Genomic DNA, 23910 nt, shown 5'->3' on the forward strand with positions numbered 1-23910 from the left:
AAATGCTGCCACTTAACACTTTAAGATTACTGTAACCAAGAAACAAAACTTTAATTTTATTTAAATTTTATTAATTGCGGTGAAATTCATGTAACTCAGTGGCCTTTAGTGCATTCACAATGTTATATAACCATCCAGCTAGCTCCACATCCTTGCCAACACTAGTTATTTTCAGTTTATTTTATTAAAATCATCCTATTGAGTATGAAGTAGTAGTAAGTCACTGCGGTTTTTATTTGTATTTCCTTAATAACCATTTAATTTTTTTAAAGAAATTATTTTTACTACAACAGTAGGACCAGCCCCTCCATTTTAATTTTCAAGCGGAGCCTGTTTCTTAATTTCACTACTGAAAAACTTTTAAGTATATCAGGAACAGCCTGGTATGTGAATCTATCTCTCCAATTGCAAATTTTGTGAAATCTAAATAAAGATGAAATGTTTAACATCTGAATGGAGAATACTTAAGTAAAATCACCCTAATGGGTTAGCTTTACACTGTTCAATAAATTTTAGGCACTGGACACATATACTTGTTGAGCACTTGAAATGTGGCTATTCCAAACTGTAAAGATTTTTAAGTATCAAAGACACAATGGGGGCACCTGGGTGGCTTGTCAGTTAAGCGTCCGCCTTTGGCTCAGGTCATGATCCTTTTTTTTTTTAAAAGTACTTCTCTCATTCTAAATTCTCATTGTACTTTGTGTTTTTTCTTTTTTTTAAAGATTTTTATTTATTTATTTGACAGAGATCACAAGGAGGCAGAGAGGCAGGCAGAGAGAGGAGGAAGCAGGCTCCCTGCTGAGCAGAGAGCCCAATGTGGGGCTCGATCCCAGGACCCCGAGATCATGCCCTGAGCCGAAGGCAGAGGCTTAACCCACTGAGCCACACAGGCGCCCCTAAAACTGTTTTCTATTAGAATTCTCAATATTAATTTCCAGAACATTGAAGCATCACTGATTAAAATATACTTGTGATATTTACTTAGTTCTAGATGCTATCGGGGCTATTCGTTGAAGTATTAAAGGATTCTGGAATAAAATGAATCTCCTAGCCTACTGGGACTCTTACAATTAAGGGTATTCTGGGTGGAGTTATATCACAGAGTCCTTCTGAATTTAAAACTGAGGCTTGGATCCGAACTGTCATGTCTGCCTTAATTGTGGTTAAATAGCTAGTCTAAAGTTTTAAATACGGAGTTTTTGTTTGAATAACTAATATTCAACTGGCAGTTCCAGGGCAAAGACTGTCTTATGTTCTTGTATTCCTTAAATCATCTGACACAAGGGCCCAAAGGACAATAAAAAAAAAAATATATATATATATATATATATATATATGATTATTTATTTATTTATTTCACAGAGATCACAAGTCAGACAGAGATCATAAGTAGCCAGAGAGGCACACAGAGAGGGGGAAGCAGGCTCCACACTGAGCAGAGAGCCCAATGTGGGGCTCGATCCCAGGACCCTGGGATCATGACCGGAGCTGAAGGCAGAAGCTTAACCCACTGAGCCACTCAGGCACACCCAGAAGTACTTTAAAAAAAAAAAAAAAAAGAAGAACAGGGGCGACTGGGTGGCTCAGTGGGTTAAGCCTCTGCCTCCGGTTCAGGTCATGATCCCAGGGTCCTGGGATCAAGCCCCGAATCAGGCTCTCTGCTCAGCAGGGAACCTGCTCCCCTCCTCCTGCCCCCACCTGCCTCTCTGACTATTTGTAATCTGTCAAATACATAAATAAAATCTTTATTAAAAAAAGAAAAAAAAAGATAATTACACACATTTCACTTAAATACAAATTCTTTTCCCCTAGAAGAGAAAATAATTTTAAGCACTATTTATTTTATTTTTTTTTTAAGATTTTTTTTTTTTTTTTAATTTATTTATCAGAGAGAGAGGGGGGGAGAGAGCAAGCACAGGCAGACAGAATTGCAGGCAGAGGCAGAGGGAGAAGCAGGCTCCCTGCCGAGCAAGGAGCCCGATGTGGGACTCGATCCCAGGACGCTGGGACCATGACCTGAGCTGAAGGCAGCTGCTTAACCAACTGAGCCACCCAGGCGTCCCATTTTAAGCACTATTTAATGAATATTCCACTCATTAGGTATATATCAAAAAGAACAAGGTAGAGACATTTGAGCTATTGCCTCAAATGGCCTTTCATCCCTCTCAACATGAGGATCTCATGATGTGGAGTGTGATTTTAATATTCCAATATTCATGTTTTCACCAACACATACAATGACCCCTGAATTCAAGCCACCACTCTGAGGTTCTGATTTCAACAACAGGGGAAAAATCTGGTTGCTGGACACCAAATGTTTTAAATGATCTATCCCCCAAATCCACTGAAATACTCTATGTATGTTGGCTACGGTTGTGGTCAAGTAGCTGTTCTAAAATGTGAAACATGGAATTGCTGTTTTGTTTTTTGGGGTTTTTTTTCCCCAAATGTATTCGACTATAATAATGCTGAGACTATCTTTGCTAGTATTCTTATTCAGATAGTCCCATAAGTAATATGAAAATCTAGAAGGCACTACTACTGAAACAGAGCAGAAAACATCAGCTTCACAGAAGATAAGGTAGTATTTATTAGCCTCTAATGGTGACCAATTTGTTTTTCTTTTGGGGGAAGAAAGGGAATCAGTCTTTTAGAATCATGATGATCACTGCAGTTATTATTCTTATTTATAGTTAAATATTACCATGTTTGCAGCAGGAACATTCTAAACACTGGCTGCCAAGGCTAGGGAATAGGAGAGCTTCAAATACACAGACACACAAACATACAAAATGTCAAAGACAAATTAAAGACTGATAGCACCAAGAGTATTTAAAGCTTTGTGTTACTACACAGAAGGTCTGTTGAGAATCAGAAGATTTTATTGTCAATTTAGCCCAAAAGGTTGGGCGGGGGTGGGGGAATGCAAATGACTTAAAAATAATCAGCATTAGAGCTGGTGGGGGAAGGGGGCCCCCTCAGGCACTATAATAAACAAACAAAAATAAATAAATAAATAAAATTACCAGCATCAACTACTACTACAAAACAGGTCATAAAGGAATAAGAGAAGGAAATTATTTCATCATCCATCACAATGAATGATGCAATAACAGTATCATTCGCTACATAACAAATTACCAGAATTAGCCTGTTTGTACAACTATAAGGATATCATAGCTTAAGTCTGGTTTGATAAAATCTCTTTTTTCTTTATCAACAGTTTAGGCCAGGATCTTGATTCCAAAAACACCTAAAAAGATAAGCCTATCTTTATTTATATCTATATTTATATATTGATATTTAATGTATCAATCTTGAAAGTCTGAGTTTTTCAAGCACTACTCCAACACAACAGAAGTTATTCAAGTATGTCAGTATCATGAACGGAATCAATCACGCTGAGCTACAGACTAACTGCTGAGGAAGTTACAATAAATAAATTAACCCAAGACAAGTAGATAACTGTACTATGTTCAAAGTAAAGAGAAATACTGGAGTAGGGGAGAAATGTGTGTGCAAAGTAAAGTACATATTAATAAGCTTACCTACTAAAAAACACAACTGTGTAATTTCTAACATATACAAATCTACCAAGACAAATCAATGTCTCTCATTAGCAATAAAGTAAGGAAATCAAAACAATCACCAAACACATTATATAACTACTTTTTCTTTTCCTCAGTTAAGTAACATATGTATTCCTACGGATGGTAGGGTTAAAGGACTTAGCTATCACAAAGCTCAACACCAGATACTAACAAGAATGAAAACTGAAAAGGGAAAAAAAAAAAGACCAAGAAATAGTTTAAAATATTCTCATGCCCTACTACTGTAAACACATGTAATTTTTTCTCTCTTAAAGATTTTAAGTAATCTCTACACCCAATGTGGAGTTCCAATTTACAACCCCAAGACCAAGAGTCCTACCCCTTCTACCAACTGAGCCAGCCATGCGTTCCAAAACATGTCATGTTTTCCAAATCCTTAACAATTAAAATGTTTCACTACATTTAACAAAATGGCAGCAACTCCCCTTCCCACAAGCCCTAAATGTATATATAAAGCAGAGGTATATATACCTGACAAAGTAAACATAGGGATGGGGAAATCTTATCTAGGAATAATCTTTGTACTTTATCAAAGATAAAACAAAAACCCTTGGCAAAGAAGCTATATTTACATTTTAGGAGTATGCTGATTTTATGAATCTAAAATTTCATAATGAGCTAATATGATCAATTATTTTCATATGATACATATGAAAGCAAATCCACCTTCATCAAGTGATCTAGGTTAACATCATCTATGATGGAACAAATTCTCATCAGGTATTCCTTGAAGGATACAGTGAGAATTTTGTTCTATTTTCTCCAAAAATGCATAAACTGAATGTGATCATTACAAAAACACCAAACAAACCCAAAATGAGGAATATACAAAATTAAAAAAAAAAAAAAATTTATATTCTTCAAAACTATCAGTGACATAAAGGATTTTTTAAAAAAGTTTAAAAAAAAAATTTTTTAAGTGACATTAAGATTAAAGGAGTCATGAAAACTAAATGCAAAGCACCATCCCCAACTGGATTCTAAGCAAAAATATACTACTACAAAAGGACATTACTAGGACTTAGTGCAACTTCAATAGCTACTAGCATCAGTGTTAAATTTCTGGGTCTTGATAATGATGCTAAGGTTATGTAAATGAATATCCTTGTTCTTAGGAATTTCACACTGAAGTACTTAGGGATTCTGTTCCTCTCCAATGTTTTCCCAAAAACGGGTGTACAAGTGTGTGTATAGGTAGGTAGGGAAGGAAAAAGAAGGAGAGATTGAGGTAGGAAGGAAGACAGATGGAGAGACAAATAATGGACGGATAGATGGATCCGAGCAAATGCAAATGTAGCAAAATGATAATCAGTGAATTGGGTTTAGGGTATATGGAATTTATACATTTGTGTGTAACACAGAAAATATATAAGAGTTTTCCATCTTTGGAAGTTGAAATTAAGTTTAAAAATTCTGCCTTTGAGGGCGCCTGAGTGGCTCAGTGGGTTAAAGCCTCTGCCTTCAGCTCAGGTCATAATCTCAGGGTCCTGGGATCAAGTCCCACATTGGGCTCTCTGCTCAGCAAGGGGCCTGCTTCCCTTCCTCTCTCTCTGCCTGCCTCTCTGCCTAGTTGTGATCTCTGTCAAAAAATTAAATAAAATCTTTTAAAAATAAATAAGTAAATAAATAAATAAAAATTCTGCCTTTCAAATAACACCATAAAAAGTCAAGAAAAACATGTTAAAATGGGGGAAATATTTAACTCCTATCACAGCAGCAAAATGATATTTACTCTACTTAATAAAGATGAGCATGTTGTTGGGACGCCTGGGTGGCTCAGTTGGTTAGACGACTGCCTTCGGCTCAGGTCATGATCCTGGAGTCCCGGGATCGAGTCCCGCATCGGACTCCCAGCTCCATGGGGAGTCTGCTTCTCTCTCTGACCTTCTCCTCGTTCATGCTCTCTCTCACTCTCAAGTAAATAAATAAAATCTTAAAAAAAAAAAAAAAAAAAAAAAAAAGATGAGCATGTTGGGTGCCTGGGTGGCTCAGTGGGTTAAGCCGCTGCCTTCGGTTTGGGTCATGATTTCAGGGTCCTGGGATCGAGTCCTGCATTGGGATCTCTGCTCAGCAGGGAGCCTGCTTCCTCCTCTCTCTCTCTGCCTGCCTCTCTGCCTACTTGTGATCTCTCTCTGTCAAATAAATAAATAAAATCTTTAAAAAAAAAAAAGATAAGCATGTTAACAAGATTTCCACTCTAAAAATAACAAAATCGGGGTGCCTGAGTGGTTCAGTCAGTTAGCATCTGACTTGATTTCGGCTCAGGTCATGATTCCAGGGTCATGAGATGGAGCCCCAAAACAAACTCCATGCTCAGTATGGGGTCTGCTTGGGATTCTCTCTCTCCCTCTCCCTGTGCCCCTCCTCCTGCTCATACTCTCTAAATAAATAAATAAATAAAATATTTTAAGAAACAAAAATACAGGAAAAAGAGTAATGCAAATATATAAATATATTCATAAAAAATATATATTTACATTATGTTTACACTGCACATGTCGACATGTATATATGTAGAAATATATGGTAATATCACTACACAGAAACTTCTTGATGGCAGAACAAACAAAAGTTTATGAGAAATGACAAGCCAGACAAAATATCTATTACATGCAGGAAATATGTACCCTTAATATTAAGGTTTATATAATTCAGGGGGAAAAAAAAAATCCAATAGAAGAAAGGGAAAATCAACCAAATAATAAATTTAGAGAAAAAAATACCAATAGCCAGAATATGTAAAGATATTCAAATCTTGCTAGTAATCAAAAAAATGTGCTTGGCAAATGGGCAAAGATAAAACAATGCCAATTATTAGTGTAAGTAATTATTGCCAAGCTTCAGGAAGACTGGAGAAACACCACGTTTTCTGGAGAGGGATTTAATAATACCTATCAAAAGCAAGCCTGTACATCTACTCTTTGAACTAGTGAAATAGCTTCTAGGAATTTCCATTAGCTCCCCAAAGCAGTTTATGAAAACATGTTCATTGAGTACATTGTTCTTTATATTGGGATAACTGGACCAAAAAAACCCATCAAGAAAGGACTCATTAGGGACACCTGGGTGGCTCAATGGTTAAGTATCTGCCTTCGGGTCGGGTCATGATATCAGGGTCCTGGGATCGAGCCCTGCCATCAGGGCCCCTGCTCAGTGGAGTTCCTGCTACTCCCTCTCCCACTCCCCCTGCTTGTGCTCCCTCTCTCGCTGTCTTTCTCTGTGAAATGAATAAATAAAATCTTTAAAAAAAAAAAGAAAAAGAAGAAAAAGAAAGAAAGAAAGAAGAAAAGACTAATTAAGGGCACCTGGGTGGCTCAGTCGGTTAAAGCCTCTGAATCTTAACTTCTGCTCAGGTCAGGCAATACTTATCAAAATCACCAATACTTATATTGATTTTGGCTCCGGTCATGATCTCCCTGGGGAGTACTCCATGTTCAGTGGGGAGACTGCTTGAGACTCTCTCTCTCCTCTCTCCTCTACCCCTCCTCCCCACACGCTATTGCTCTCTCTCAAATAAGTAAATCTCTAAAGAAAAAAGAAATGCTACTCCCTAAATCATCCATTCATTTCTTTTATGCCTTTTTCTTTCTCTCAAAAGCACTAATTCTGTAAGTAAATAGTGGTGACAGTTGCAGGACACTACGAATACACTAAAAAACTACTGAATTGTACACTTGGTAAACCTTAAAGTACATAAACTGTATCTAAATATAAGCCTAGAAATGGTTTCTCTACAACCTTAAGACAAAATTCCTAGCTTTTCTATAAGACCCTCATCTTTTATTTAAGATTTTACTTATTTGAAAAAGAGAGAGAAAGTACAAGCAAGGGGAGGGGCAGAGGGACAGGGAGAAGCAGGCTCCCTACTAAGCAGTAAGCCAGGTATGAGACTCAATCCCAGGACCCTGGATCATGATCTGAGCTGAAGGCAGACACTTAACCAACTGAGCCACCCAGGCACCCAACCCTCATCTTCATTTACTAAGGGTAGGCCAAAATTTCTTACAACAGAATACAAAGAGCACTAACTATTAAAAAAAAAAAAAAAAGTTGGTAAATTAGATTTCACTGAAATTAAAAACTATTCTTCAAAAGATCCCATTAGGAGGGGCACCTGGGTGGCTTAGCTGGTTAAGTGTCTGCCTTCAGCTCAGGTCATGATGCCAGGGTTCTGTGATGGAGTTCCACACTGGGCTCCTTGCTCCATGAGGAGCCTGCTTCTCCCTCTACTTGCTGCCCCCCCGCTTTTGGACATTCTCTGACAAATAAATAAATAAGATCTTTTTTTTTTTTTTAAAGCAAATCAATCAATAAATAAAATGATTCCTATGACTTAGAAAACAACGCCTCATTCAATCATTCCCTTAACTTCTGTCTTTTAAAGAAAATGTTTCCCCTTCTCCAATGGCAATCATCTATAGTTTCTAAAAGGAGGATTTGGGAGAAAAATGCATCTGAGAGGCTTTGAAATGAATCTGCACATCATAATCAACCAGAAGGATTGCTGCCCTAAAGAAAAATATATGAAAATACACACAATGAGAAAGGAAATGATTCTTACTTTCACAACAATAAGCTTACATTTACTGGATACATACTGTACAGCACTAGGAGGTAACAATTCTTACCAGCTACATCTTAGATGGGAAGTTTAAAAACTGTCCCAGTGCTTCCTCCTCTCTACCTGCCTCTCTGCCTACTTGTGATCTCTGTCCATCAAATAGATAGATAAATAAATCTTAAAAATAAATAAATAAAGATAAATAAAAATAAAAACTGTCCCAGATCATACACTTCTAGTACCTACCAGGGCAAGGATCTAAAGTATGACCACAGGAAAGACTACGGCGTTAAAGTTACATTAAAATCCTCATGCCAACACAAAGCTCAGTGAGACCATTTATTTAAAAAAGAATAAAGAGGGATGCCTAGCTGGCTCAGTCAATAGAGCATGCAAATCTTGACCTCAGTATCATGAGTTCAAGGCCCACACTGGGAACATAGCTTGCTAAATATAAATAAAAAAACAAAGAGAAAGAAATTTTAAAAAGAAATGAGATTTAAAAGAAAAAGAAACCCAAATTATTAAACATAAGATTCCCAAATTTCCTCATAATGAAAGAAAAACAAATAAACTACCATTAGGATGAAATTTCTCATGTATTAGACTGGCAAAATTCCAGAAGTTTGACAACACCTTCTTAGCAAGGCTACTGAGAAGGCAGATGCTCTAATAATGATATGGCATTACAGTCAAAGATTTATCACTGCAACACTATTTAAAATAGCCAAAGACTAGAAATAACCCAAGCGTCTAGGTTCAGTTTAGTAAATAAACTGAAAGAACATTCTCTATGAATATAGAAAGCTCTCTAGCATAAAATAAGTTAAAAAAAAAAAAAAGGTACACATATATGCAATAAAGATATTAACAGTGGGCAAACTTGGTATAGGGTACAAGGGAGCTCTGTAATCTTTGTAATAATACTGTAAATCTAGAATTGCTTTAAAATGAAAAGCTCAGGGGCACCTTGGTGGCTCTGCCTTTGGCTCAGGTCATGATCCTGGGGTCATGGGACTGAGCCCTGCATCTGAGTGCCTGCTCAGCGGGGAGTCTGCTTCTCCCTTTCCCTCTACTCCCTCTCTCACAAATAAATAAATAAAATCTTTAAAATAAAATAAAATAAAATAAAAAGCTCATTTATATTTTATAAAAATATAAAAATATTTATATTTTAAAAAATAAAGCAGGGACGCCTGGATGGTTCAATAGGTTAAAGCCTCTGCCTTCTGCTCACGCCCTGGGATGGAGCCCTGCATTGAGCTCTCTGCTTAGCAGGGAGCCTGCTTCCCTTCCTCTCTGTCTGCCTGCCTCTCTGCCTACTTGTGATCTCTGTCTGTCAAGTAAATAAATAAAAATCTTTTTAAAAAATTAAAATTAAAAATTAAAAAATAAGGCAGACAGTATAGAGTTTACTGGATTATGTTTAAGAAAGGAGAATGAAACTACATATTTGCCTGCTTATACTTTCATGAAGAAATACTAGAAGAATTCACTAGACTAGTCAATAGTGATGCATACTTGAAGAAGGAACAAGAAAAAAGGGGGCAATATTTCTCAATGTAAGCTATTATTTTTTTTAATTTGTTAAAGACTGTCTTTCCAAAAAGGGGGAATATTTTTAAAAAGCAGTTCCACAAGAATTACCTCCTTCTCTAATGAAACCCAAGGGAAGTTTCTGACACAATAGTTGCATGCAAATAGATTATGAGTTTAACTGTTAAACTTCTCTAAACACAAACTTCTACCTCTATGATATAAAAAAAGATTTTAGCTTTTAATGAAGATAAACAGAAAAGTGATTCTTATAGACACTAGCTCTTCATACAATTTCTCAAAATACATCTATTTGACACAGTAATTTACAAAAAAGCTCAGTAATATGACCTCAAAAGTGAGTGAAAACAATCAAACCCTTCAAATGTTGTACAATTTCACTTTTTTGTATAATAATCGATAAAAAGACTAAAACTATGACAGTGAGAAGACACACAGCACAAGTTATTAAAAGCCATCAATTTTAAAGACAGGTATTCAAACTGGTATGCTCACTAGGTATTTTGAAGACCCTAAACTCGGTTTCTTTTTTTTTGTTGTTCTCCAAATTTTAAGAATTGGATTAAATTCTTTTTATTTCCATCTATTTTTTAAATTCCATGTATCCACAGGAATGTCTACACAAGTGTTTCTTTTAAACATTTTAAGAAGGACGAAAGTAGGGGTGCCTGGGTGGCTCAGTGGGTTAAGCCGCTGCCTTCGGCTCGGGTCATGATCTCAGGGTCCTGGGATCGAGTCCCGCGTCGGGCTCTCTGCTCAGCCGGGAGCCTTGCTTCCCTTCCCTTCCTCTCTCTCTGCCTGCCTCTCTGCCTACTTGTGATCTCTCTCTGTCGAATAAATAAATAAAATCTTTAAAAAAAAAAAAAAAGAAGAAGAAAGGCAAAAGTATGCCTATTAAGAAATACATTAACTAAAAGTTAAAACAACTCACGTATGCTTACTTACCTTGAAAGGTTTGTCTCCACTGTGCGTCAGCATATGCCTCTGTAACCAACTCTGACTGGTTGACGGAGTGTTATATACTTTACAACCTTTCCATAAGCAAACAAATACCTGTTAAAAGAAGAGCCATAATAATTTTCATCACTTATTTCAACAGTTTTATTCCTTGTAAATTCAAATGAACACATTGCAAGTCTTTAACTGACAAAAAAGAGCTATTAATGTATGAATCAAGCAAAATGCTTAAACTTCTGAACTTCCAGTATGAGGGGCATGGTTTTAACCCTTTTTTCCCCCGTAAGGCTGCCATGCAATTCCTTCGTTGGGGACTGACAAACCAATTCCAAAGTGTCATTGAAAAGGAAATATACAAAATATTAACAATATATCCCTAAGGAATCAGGACTACACACCATTATTTTTATATTTACTACATGAGGGAACAAGCATGTATTAATTATAAACATCAGGAAAATATAAGAGTATAAAGAAACAATAAAATAAATCAAAATAATCAAATATTAATTTTTGAAGATGAACTTCAAAAAATGAGTAATTACCAAATTAAATTTTCTGCTCTTGATTCCTTATTCTTACATCCATACTAGTACTCATTTTTACATCACTCTATTCATTAAAAATTATTTCCAATTATCTTATGAAGCAAAATCTAATATAAAATGTTAAATTAATTCAGTTGCAAAGCAATGGGCATAAACTGCTCTATCATGATAGATCCATAATCTTGGATTCATATAACTGAGTGTAACTAGGTTTGGAAAGTATTAATCTAACAGCTAACAATCTAATCTTTATCATCTTCCTATTAATGAGATATCCGTTTTCTAACATTTTATTTCCATCAAAATGAACACTGAAAACTGTCCCCCAACATCAGTAATATGAATCCACTATAATCATAACCTTCAAAGAATAATAGGCTCTGCTCTTTTCTAAGGTAAGAGCAATTATAGAGTGACACTTTGAAGACTTTACTGCATGTAGAACAGAATAAATTTACATACAGAACTGAAGAAACAATCATCAAATAGTTAAACTTTTTTTTTAAGCCTAAAAAATCAACAGTCTAAAATAACTGAATTTTTACTGAAAACCAAAACCTTTTTTATAACAGATAGGTCTAACAAAGCAATATGCTTTTGCTCTTTGACATGACCGTTATCACATATCCTGACTCCTGTAGAGACTGGCTAATTTCTTTCAGTTGAACAGATATAGAAATCATAACATTTCCTCCTTCATACTTCAAATACCTGACCGTAGTGTATGTTTATAAAATGATTCCTGAAGTTCCCACAATTAAAAGCTACTTTTTTAAATATATGTGAAAAAAAGAAAAAATTTCTTGAAACTACATGTATTTATGTTGTGGAAATTAATTCATTAATATTTAATAATGACATGCAGATGACCAGGGCCATCTATCCATTTCCTGACTCAAGACTACTGTAATTCTAAGTCTTAAATATTCAATTCAAGCAATAAACAGGAATCTGAGGTTGGTTTAAAATTCTCTCACAAGTCATACCACATAATGAAAAAAGCCTTAAAGCAAGTACCTGGTAACAAAATTAACATCATTTATGCAGTAATTTTTATAACAGTGAAGAATTCTGCTGTCTTAACTCTTAAGTAACCTCTGTGCTGAGTTACTCTCAAACAACTAAGGTAAATACTTAAACACTGCCCCTACCTAACATTAGCCAACCACTACATCTGAGAGCAACAACAATGTGACTTCTAATTTCTGTTCATAGTAATAAACATAAATATGGAGACAATAGCAGACTGTACTTCCAATAGATAATAGCCTTCACTATGAGCAGGTATGGTCTAGACTCTAGATGGAATAATGTCTATTAACATTGTTAGAGCAACACCTTCAGATTCAAAGAAAAACCATAACCTTCAACCTAATGAATTTTACAGGAAATGAAGTAAGTGTAAAGAGACCAAAGCTAACTATGCTTAAATATAATATGGTGAAATATTTGGAAAATAATTCCCGGGGGTGGGGGTAGGGGAAGAGGAAGCACTAAAGTTGCACAACTAAAGAGGTACCAGAACTCCACACCAAGGATCCATAAAAAACACAAAACTGTTGAAAAGCTGAATTTCTTTCCCTAACCTATGTTAGTAAGACACTTTGGTAAAAAAGAGTTTAAAAATCTGACAAAAGGGTCTTTCTTCAAACTTGAGAGTTTTTAGATGCACAATATTTGAAAAATGTTTTCATACCCCATTTTTAGAAACTTTCTCATTGTAAAATGAACCAAACGCCACAGGAATCCAATCCAAATGTAAAAGAAATTATTCAAGAATAAAAACTGTCATAGTTCCTCTATACCATCTTAAAATGAATTAAGATCTAGCTATATTAATAGAATGCTGAGGCACAGATGTTCATAGTGTAGTCTCTCATGATAGACTTATATAAAGTTTATTATTAGATTCAACAGAAATAGGGGAGCTGGTTAAACGTCTGATTCTTGATTTTTGGCTCAGGTCATGATTTCAGGGTGGTGAGATTAAGCTGCGACGGGGGTGGGGGGGTGGGGATGCAGAGTGGGTGTCAGGCTCTGTGCTCAGCATGGAGTATGCTTGAGATTCTCTCTCCTTCTCCCTCTGCTCCCCCCACCCCACCGTGCACTCTCTCTCCCTCTCTTAAATATATAAGTAAAATCTTTTAAAAAATAGAAACAGCACAAAAGTAAATGACCTGAATTCTACTTAGAGCTTTCACACTTTGCAGCAATATGTTAGAAGAAAAGTTAACTAAACCTCTATTTCCTTTTCCATCCAACACTATGAGCACACATTTGCTACTCCAAAATACAATGAAAATGCAAGATTATATATTATATATTCTCAGAAGGACTATTTAACAGAAAAAATTGGGTTTATATTAGACACTGGCAGTCCTTTCTCAAAATAACTGCCACCAAATTTTTCTGCCAGACTATCTTAAATAAAAAAGAAAGAAAAGAAAAGAAACACCACACAGTTAATAAAAAAATATTCCTGGACTACCAAAGAATCTTCAAATTTATAATGACCTAGCTCAAAGATACAGAGGTCTAAAATTTCAATGTTACAGAGAGGTCTGGGCTTTCTGCTGAGAAGTCCTGTGGAAAACCTTCCTTTACTGTCAGAATAGGTCAATTTTACCTTAAGGGAACTCCTTCAAAATGCCCCAAATGAAAAAGAATGGTACAAACCTGGGAACCTAGGGTAGTATAAATCTCCTTCACTTTCATCACTTGCTTTAACCCAACATACCAGAGTATTTTTCTGACTACTCATGGCTTACACCTTTGACAGCTTGTATGACAGTATAAAGATACATGCCCTTCGGGGCGCCTGGGTGGCTCAGTGGGTTGAGCCGCTGCCTTCGGCTCGGGTCATGATCTCAGGGTCCTGGGATCGAGTCCCGCATCGGGCTCTCTGCTCAGCGGGGAGCCTGCTTCCTCCTCTCTCTCTCTGCCTGCCTCTCTGCCTACTTGTCATCTCTCTCTGTCAAATAAATAAATAAAATCTTTAAAAAAAAAAAAAAAGATACATGCCCTTAATCCTATCTGGCCACTAACATTTCACGCCTGGAAGTGTACAAATGAATTCAACAAAATCTTCTTTAACTGTAAAATCTACTGTAAAAAAGATTCTGGCACATTTCATTGTATCCAAGTATGCATAAGGAAAATTCAGTTAGTAGTAAGGTAAATTAAAATCAGAGCCATGGGACGCCTGGGTGGCTCAGTTGGTTAAGCAGCTGCCTTCGGCTCAGGTCATGATCCCAGCGTCCTGGGATCGAGTCCCACATCGGGCTCCTTGCTCCGCAGGGAGCCTGCTTCTCCCTCTGACTTTGCCTTCCACTCTGTCTGCCTGTGCTCGCTCTCGCTCGCTCTGACAAATAAATAAAATCTTAAAAAAAAAAAAAAATCAGGGGCGCCTGGGTGGCTCAGTGGGTTAAAGCCTCTGCCTTCGGCTCAGGTCATGATCCCAGGGTCCTGGGATCGAGCCCCACATCGGGCTGTCCGCTCCGCGGAGAGCCTGCTTCCTCCTCTCTCTCTTTCTACCGGCCTCTCTGCCTACTTGTGATCTCTGTCTGTCAAATAAATAAATAAAATCTTTAAAAAAAAAAAAATCAGAGCCAGTAGGCAATATAATTTATATGCAGGGGTGGGGAAAGGGGATGGTTTACCAAGGAATTAGATTCCTTTTGCAGTAAGATGATACCGAAGATTTTATATAAAGCACAAGATATACCATCTAAAGTCAGGAAGGGGTTGGATGATTTCATGGATCCCTTAAACTTTAATATTTCTGAGAAAAAAAAAAAACAGCTTACTCTTTTATAAGATGTGAAAAAAAAGAAGAGAAATAAGGTATTTTTATATATAATTATTTTGTCTCAAATCAGTTTGCTCTTCCAAGAACTAAAATGACAGCTATAATTTTGTATCCCATTATTTTTAGCTACACTAAATGAACATTTTCAATTTTCTCCGTTAAAAGATATTTAATAAAACAGAGGACAATAATGTTTAATAGAACACTCAAATTATAAGAATTAAGTATTTCTCCTTTATTACAAAATATATGACCAATTTCATGTTGTTTGAAGATACCAGATAGGCAATCAAAACTCAAAGTGACCTCCTAATGATTTCACTTCCTAGGGCATTCCAATTTAACCATGAGTGTCTATAAATGTCATTTTTACATAGCATACAGAGGTAAATGACCTTATTCAAATCTTTGAATATCATCCCTCCCCCCCAAATCTCCCTTGGGCCCTCTGCCCTCAAATACCCGAACATATACAAACATGAACTTAATCAAATGACACATGTAAAATAACTCCTACATCAAGAAACAAACAGATTTCTTTCTGGCAACTCTTTTAAAGTGAGAAACAGTTAAAACAGAAAGAACAGAACACTAATGGATGTTAATGAACCACTGAAATCCTACAAGATGAAGTTTCCCCCATACCAAGACTTCAGTGGATATTAAGAGGACACTGGAATTAGGAATACTGGTTAGTAAAATAGCTCAGTCTAGTCTTTGAAATCCAGTCATGCATAGAAGTATGGACCCAAGAACACAATTCTACTATCCCTAAGAAAAAAAGGGTGTTTTTTCCTTTGCTTCTTTGTTTTTGTATTTTAAATAGGAACAAACACGTTTAAGCGTTCTTCCCCCCACACACACTTTAAGTGTTCTTATGAAAAGGTACATTTGGGGTGCTTGAAGGGCTCAGTAAGTTAGGTATCCGACTCTTGGTTTTGGCTCAGGTAGTGATCTCAGGGTTTTGAGATTGAGGCCCTGGTCGGGCTCTGTGCTCAGCACAGAGTCTGAGACTCTCTCTCCTGCTCCCCGTGCCCCCACCACCAAATAAATAATCTTAAAAAAATAAATAAATTACATTCATAATTTGGTATTTAAAGGGTTAGTTTAACTTTTGAAATAGAATATACTCACTTTGATATATGAAAAGATCAGGAAAAGCTAAACTCTACCCAATTTCAGCCTCCAAATATCATTACAATCATGTGACATAGCAACATAAAAAGCTTAAAGGGAGGGAAAGAAGTTTCTAAGCTGTTACTTAATGGTTTTATTTTCCCAGGGTGACAATTAGAATGAGATGAGAAAAAGAACAGGAATAATATAGTATTTAGATCTTGCTAACTTACTGCTCCAATAAAACTCATCTTAATAATTAGAAGCATAAAATCCTCTAGAGGTACCAATTTTTTCCTCATTTGTTTCTGTTCCATCAAGACAGTTTAACACTTGGGGTAGAAAGAAGAGAAATAAGAAATCTAAAAAACTAAAATTGTGTCATGAAAATCAGCTGAATTACATATATATAAGATATCTAGCACAGCCATAGTTATGAAGACAGAAAGTAGAATAGTGGTTACTAGTTGCTGGGGAAAGAAAGGATTAGGGAGCTCTTGTTAAATGAGTACAGATTTCAGTTTTGAGATACTGAAAAAATTCTGGAAATGGATAGTGACGATGGTTGTACAACAATATGAATGTACTTAACGCCTCTTTTAAAGTTCCCTTCAAAGAGGCCATTCAAAAAAAAAAAAAGTCCCAACCGACACCCACTCTATTTTAAGCACAAAACCAGATCAAGATTTCCTGTTACATAGTTGTGTATAGATTTCAAAGTTTCATTCATACTTTCATTCTGAAAGCTTAGTCTATGTACCAGTGAGTGGTATGTAAAAAGTGATTTCAACATATTTTCTCCATTCCTCTGATTCTTTAACATTTATAGTTCAGCAATTAATGTCCTTCAAGGATCAGGGCTCCTTTCTGTGGTCAAAACAGCATTAATCCTAAAATTAGCCAATCTTACAATAAAGTAATTTATGAATATGCATTCAAGAAATGACATGGGGGGCGGGGAGATTCATTTCAGCAAGTTTATACTAATAGAAATACCAAGACTTCATGCCTAGCTCTTTGATATCAATTAAGTAAATACACCTGCAGTGATTACATGATAAAGTCTGCACCTCTATTTTTTCTACAGATCCTTAAAAGGCTAAAAAACTTTCTCATAAGGCTGTACACCACTCCTCAACATGTAGGATCCAACAATTATAAATGTGAAATTCTCCCACACCTACTAAGAGAAGCCCAGTAATCTACACTCTGATGATCCTATATATAGTTGCTAAGTTGAGTAACTAAAAAAGCATCATGCTATGGCTCAAAAGGCTATCTTACTGATATATTCCAAGTGACATCAAGCACTGACTCACAAAAGGCAACTCTGTAATAACTAGGAAACCAACTTGGTTGACAGTTCACCCTAAAAATCTGAAATATGAGAGAAGGGAAAAGATTATTAGAAAAGTAACCTAACCATTGAGCTGGGCTGTGTTAGAAAGTGAAAATACCATATGATGGGCAAAGTTCATTAATATACCATCTGTCATCAAAATCAAATCTACTAAGACAAATCTTTACTTATCAAATACATGTAGTCAAAAGACTGCTGACACATTACAACATATTGTGACAAAGGCAAAGATTTCTTAAAAGAAATTCCAACGCACAAATATCACCTGTTAAAATGTTGAAGACATGCTTATATGGTTGCATGTTTTTTTAAAAAAAGATCAATCAATGCAACCTTGGAAATAGTTACCCACTTTCTTAAACCATAATGATCTTAACCATTTTAATATCAGTATTATCTCAATAGTGGTGGCAGGTTGATAGGAAATTATGTGGCCTAAAGCTTATCTGTACTTACAATGTGGCATTAATTTCTGGAAAATGCACTTAAAAGTGTGGTAACTATTCAAGACAAACCTAGTAAAGTTGAAAAAAATTTTAAGGAACATTATAATACTTTGATCCATTATACTTTGACTCACCTAATTTATTTAGCTCTTAATTCACTATCCAATAAAAATTATATAAACGGACACAATTAAATGCATTCCTAAAAGGGAATAGGTCAATTCTCACTAATCATTTCTATCTAAGTCAGCTCTGTTAAAACCTGGGAAAAGATGATCAGTTCTCATTCACAAATACGAATGCAAGGTGTCATTTAACAGAACTGTATATATTAATCCTGGTACCAATAATCTCTCCAGTTAATTTCAGCATCATTTAGGACCACTCTAACAAAAGAAATCCTAGACAGTGCCAACTCCTAAATGTCCTCAACTTAAAACATCAGTAACTTGGAATAGGTGGCATTCGTTTATTATATTCCCACTATATATTAGAAAGTCTAATATTACCACTATATTTTAGAAAATAGAATTTCTTCCCAGTATATTTTAGAAAGTCTAATTTTGTCTAAAGGCAAATTAAAATCCAACACATATGTTCTCTATTTGATTCCATCAAGTATGTGGGAAATAAAAGAAAAAAGTTGTGAAAAAATAAAGCCTGTGTAAAAACAATCCAAAATTACTTTGAGAAAAAAAGCCTAACTAGCAATTATAAATTAATAAAACTAATGAAAACAGGGAGTGAAAAAAAGAAATGACAAAACCAACCCCTCCTCGCTGACCATCTACATGTATGGAACGGATGTGATCTGCCAGATCTGGACTAGAGTTGAAGCAAGCCTGGCACTGGTCCCAACAACAATTATAGGCAATATTTTTGCTTGAAGAAGTAGTGCTTCCTTGTCCATTCATCATTGCTGGAGTTGAACGCCCACTGGATATTGTGCTGTCTACATCCATTATAGTACTGCTTATGCTACAAAAGAAGAAAAAAGGCTGTGTTATTCCTAGAAATTCACTAACATGAATATGATCTTATAAATACTTGATTAAGATTACTACTTAACATTCTGCTCCATACAAAGCATACTAACCATATTTTCTATTAGAAAACAACACTGATTTGAAATTATTTAGTTGGAAATAAAGTACAAATCAAGTAATAGTTTCCAGCTATAAATAACTGAGAACCAAGAGTATCTTTACAGTTCTGTAAATCACTTGTTAATCCAAAACCTTTTCCTCTATTCACTAATCTGAGGATTCAACTGCTTGTCACACAGCCCACCTCTCTCCATCTCAAAGAAGTTTGGGAAACTGTGCTGTATTTTCTCTTTTAAATATAAAAACCAGGGACACCTGGGCGGCTCAGTCAGTTAAGCATCCGCCTTCCACTGAGGTCATGATCCCAGACTCCTGGGATCAAGTCCCCCACTAGGCTCCTTGATCAGCAGGGAGCCTGCTTTTCCCTCAGCGTACTTCTGCTTGCCATTCCCCCTGTTTGTACTCTCTCTCTCTGACAAATAAATAAAATCTTTTAAATAAATAAATAAATAAACGAGAAGAAGAGAGAAAACTGGGTCCAAGCAAAGTTTCCCTGATTTTACTGAGGTCCAAATAAAATGTCTTTGCCTGGCCCTCAATTTTTTTTTTTTTAAAAGAAAATCACATATTAGTAGAAATAGAGTAATAGAAGTAATTCTGAACACCCAAAGTTCCATATCTTAATAAAATGTAACACACTTTTGCCTCCCTTTTAAAAGCAATCAGTTTAGGGGAAGCTCGCTGGCTCAGTCAATAGAGTATGTGACTCATCAAATAAGTAAATAAAATCTTAAAAAAGGGAATCTTTAGAGGTCCCGGTGGCTCAGTCGGTTAAGCATCCAACTTGGCTCATGTCATGATCTCAGGGCTATGAGAGCAAATCCCACATCAGGCTCCATGCTATGCAGAGCCTGCTTGGGGTTCTCTCCCTTTGCCCCTTCCCTTGTGCTCATTCTTTTTTCTAACATAAATGCATAAACATACTTGTTTAATTAAAAGCAATTCATTAAAAAATTTTTTCATTTTAGTATCTTCCCAATACAGAAACTATAGGAAAATAGTTTCAAACACAGAAGGGTCAACAGTAAGAATGTTTGCAGGTTAAAATCCATCAAAAGCTATGTATCTACTTACAATTTAAGTAACAAAAATTATGAAAGTTCTATTAACTTTTAAGGGGTATGCTTCCCTACTCCAAAGTTATTACAGAAAATTTCAATGACACAGAAAAGTATATCTAAATCTGAACTTGACAATTTTCATTTTGTCCTATTTGCTATATTTTCCCCCCTCAATCATCTGCAGGTTGCAACATGATACTTCAGCCATAATTATTTCAGCATACACCTTCTAAAAATAAGAACATTCACCTACAACCAAACTTATTTGCTGATATGTAAAAGTCAAAATAAATTTTAACTTATTAAGTAAGCTTCTCTTTTGTTTCCCCCCACCTCCTCATTAAGGAAGCTTAATAATGATTTGTATCTACACCCTATGCACCCATTTTAAAAAAACTAGCAAGGGCACCTGGGTGGCTCAGCTGGTTAAATGACTGCCTTCAGCTCAGGTCATGATCCTGGAGTCCCTGGAGGATCAAGTACCAGCATCCAGCTCCCTACTTAGCAAGGAGTCTGCTTCTCCCTCTGCTCCCCCCGCCTGCCTCATGTGCACGCTCTCTCTCTCAAATAAATAAAATCTTTAAAAATAAATAAATAAAATAAAGTAACTACCAAAAATGTTTCTGTAGGTTGCTTAAGACATGAAAAATATCTTAGATTTTACTTTAAAGAATGTTCACATAAGTTCATCTGGCTATCTACCAGTCAATATATATATTCCAAATGTAAACTCTAAAACTTATTTTAAAACTCTGTAATCTTGGGGTACCTGGCTAGTTCAATCAGTAGAGCATGTGACTCTTGATCTCAGGGTTGTATATTTCAGCCCCACACTGGGTGTAGAGATTAGGGTTTTTTATTTCCCCTTTATAATCTCTATTAAACTCTCAAATGCAAATCACCTCTTGAATACCTGAACATTTATTCATATTTTTTGTTTTTTGCATAAACTGTATGTCAGTTTTTCTACACTGAAATGTGTATTTTAATTTGAGCTGTAGAAATTTCAGTATATGTGCTGCCGAAGCGAGCACAAGCCTTAGAAATTTCAATTTTCCTGAGGCCCTTAATATTTTTCTTACTGTTTGTTTCATGTATTTTAAAACATTTTGACTATAAAACTCAATACTTCTGTAAACCAAAGGCAAATAAAATATTAATAGTTTTAAGTGAACCACCAAACCACTCAATTTATAAACAATCTTAGGGAAAGAAATAAATATCCGTGACCTCTTCTGATATAATCTCTAAAGTATAGCAAAGTATAAACACACACACACACAAATGCAGGGTAGTAATGCTCTAATTTCCATACCTAAATCAGGGAGGGAGATATAGACACAGCTATCTTCTAAAGGCAAAACTTCTTTTAAAGGATACACAAACACTATCTATGTTTTTTTGGAGGAGGGAAGGGAGGGTCAGTAGGAGAGAACTTTCACTATATACACCTTCTGAATAATTGTTAATCGCATACCTGTACTGCTTTTAAGTAAAAGTCCAAAATTAGTTGAAAATGAAACCAGAGCGACTATCTTCAGTTCAGGTCACAACACTGGAGTTCCAGAACCAAGCCCCAAATAGGGCTCCCTGTTCAGCAGGGGTCTGCTTCTCCCTCTGTCCTTCCCCCTCTCATGCTCTCTCTCAAATAAATAAAAAAAACTCTTTGGGGAGCCTAGGTAGCTCAGTAGATTAAGCCTTGCCATCGGCTCAGGTCATGATCTCAGGGTCCTGGGATCGAGCCCTACATCGGGCTCTCTGCTCATCAGGGAGCCTGCTTCCCTCTCTCTCTGCCTGCCTCTTTGCCTATGTGCGATCTCTCCCTGTGTGTCAAATCAATCAATCTATCAACCAAAATCTTAATAAAATAAAAAAAAAAGAAAATGAAACCAATTTTCTCCTTAAATTAGATAAAGTAAAGGTCAAGAGACTCTACTTACTATAATATATATTATATTATATATTACTTAATATATCCAACTAGCAATATAAGACTATCTTATAGTCTTATATAAGAAAGTGCTTAGTGTACTTTTTTTGCTTATTAATTTTACCATAGAAGGGGAACCTTGTAAGTCCAAATATCCATAAACACTAAGCACTAGGTAATTAGTCTATGTGCAGTATCTTTCACTTGAAACACAGTACTTCATGTAGATACAGATCCTCATAAAAAGATGGCATAATGCTGATGTTAAGAGCATGAATTGTGTCCATCAATGTCAACTAAGCTGCAAATGCAACGGCAGAGGAAGTAAGAGACAGGTCCCAGGCCCTAGAAGACTTGATCAAGAGACTGTCACACAGGGAGGCCTGTGTGGCTCAGTTGGTTGAGCAGCTGCCTTCGGCTCGGGTCATGATCCCAGCATCCTGGGATCGAGTCCCACATCCGGCTCCTTGCTGGGCAGGGAGTCTGCTTCTCCCTCTGCCTCTGCCTGCCATTCTGTCTGCCTGTGTTCGCTCTCTCTCCCTCTCTCTCTCTGACAAATAAATAAAATCTTTAAAAAAAAAGAGAGAGAGAGAGAGACCGTCACACATATGCAGCATACCCAGAGTCTCCCATTCCGTAGCAGGGCCAAATGGAGTCCTGCCATATAGTCCCTCTTAGGTTTTCTCCAACTTCTAGGAAGTGCCCAAATCCTAAGCCTCCAGGTTCCCTTTTCGCCCCAGACCCATGCTGGAATCAGCGGTTCTCTCCATTCCTAAGACTGATAAAGGCAACAGTCCTAAGGCAGAAAAGCACAGAAGATAAGGTACAGTTAACTTCAATTTTGACAGGACACTGAGCTAGACACAGATGTCACAGAAAAATGTTCTCCTCCTTCCTGTAACAGTAAGATATCAAGATGATCTGAACTAGGCAAAAATGAACTATTGGGGGGGCGCCTGGGTGGCTCAGTGGGTTAGGCCGCTGCCTTTGGCTCAGGTCATGATCTCAGGATCCTGGGATCGAGTCCCGCATCGGGATCCCTGCTCAGCAGGGAGCCTGCTTCCTTCTCTCTCTCTCTGCCTGCCTATCTGTCTACTGTGAACTCTGTCAAATAAATAAATAAAATCTTAAAAAAAAAAAAAATGAACTATTGGGATTTCATCAAGATCAAAAGCTTTTGCACAGCAAAGGAAACAGTTAACAAAATCAAAAAAGACAACTGACAGAATGGGAGAAGATATTTGCAAACGACATATCAGATAAAGGACTAGTGTCCAAAATCTATAAAGAACTTAGCAAACTCAACACCCAAAGAACAAATAATCCAATCAAGAAATGGGCAGGGCGCCTGGGTGGCTCAGTGGGTTGAGCCGCTGCCTTCAGCTCGGGTCATGATCTCAGGTCCTGGGATCGAGTCCCACATCGGGCTCTCTGCTCGACGGGGAGCCTGCTTCCTCCTCTCTCTCTGCCTGCCTCTCTGCCTACTTGTGATCTCTCTCTGTCAAATAAATAAATAAAATCTTTAAGGGCAGAGGACATGAATAGACATATCTGCAAAGAAGACATCCAGATGACCAACAGACACATAATAAAAAAGTGCTCCATATCACTCGGCATCAGGGAAATACAAATCAAAACCACAATGAGATATCACCTCACACCAGTCAGAATGGCTAAAATAAACAAGTCAGGAAATGACAGATGCTGGTGAGGATGCGGAGAAAGGGGAACCCTCCTACACTGTTGGTGGGAATGTAAGCTGGTGCAGCCACTCTGGAAAACAGCATGGAGGTTCCTCAAAATGTTGAAAATAGAACTGCCCTATGACCCAGCAATTGCACTACTG

At 36.6% G+C, this 23910-nt stretch overlaps 1 protein-coding gene across 1 annotated transcript in view; it reads right to left on the minus strand.

The window, feature by feature from the left end:
• The window catches only part of AEBP2 (AE binding protein 2), a 66020-nt gene that overhangs the window by 20663 nt on the left and 21447 nt on the right, over positions 1-23910 (minus strand). Inside the window, exons 2-3 of the mRNA XM_059185917.1 lie at positions 18738-18945; positions 10678-10785 (exon numbers count right to left, since the gene is read on the minus strand). Of these exons, the coding sequence (XP_059041900.1) occupies positions 10678-10785; positions 18738-18945 (316 nt within the window). The remainder of the gene's footprint in view (positions 1-10677; positions 10786-18737; positions 18946-23910) is intronic.

Source organism: Mustela lutreola, chromosome 8, assembly GCF_030435805.1.
Source record: "Mustela lutreola isolate mMusLut2 chromosome 8, mMusLut2.pri, whole genome shotgun sequence".
NCBI classification, from domain to species: Eukaryota; Metazoa; Chordata; class Mammalia; order Carnivora; family Mustelidae; genus Mustela; species Mustela lutreola.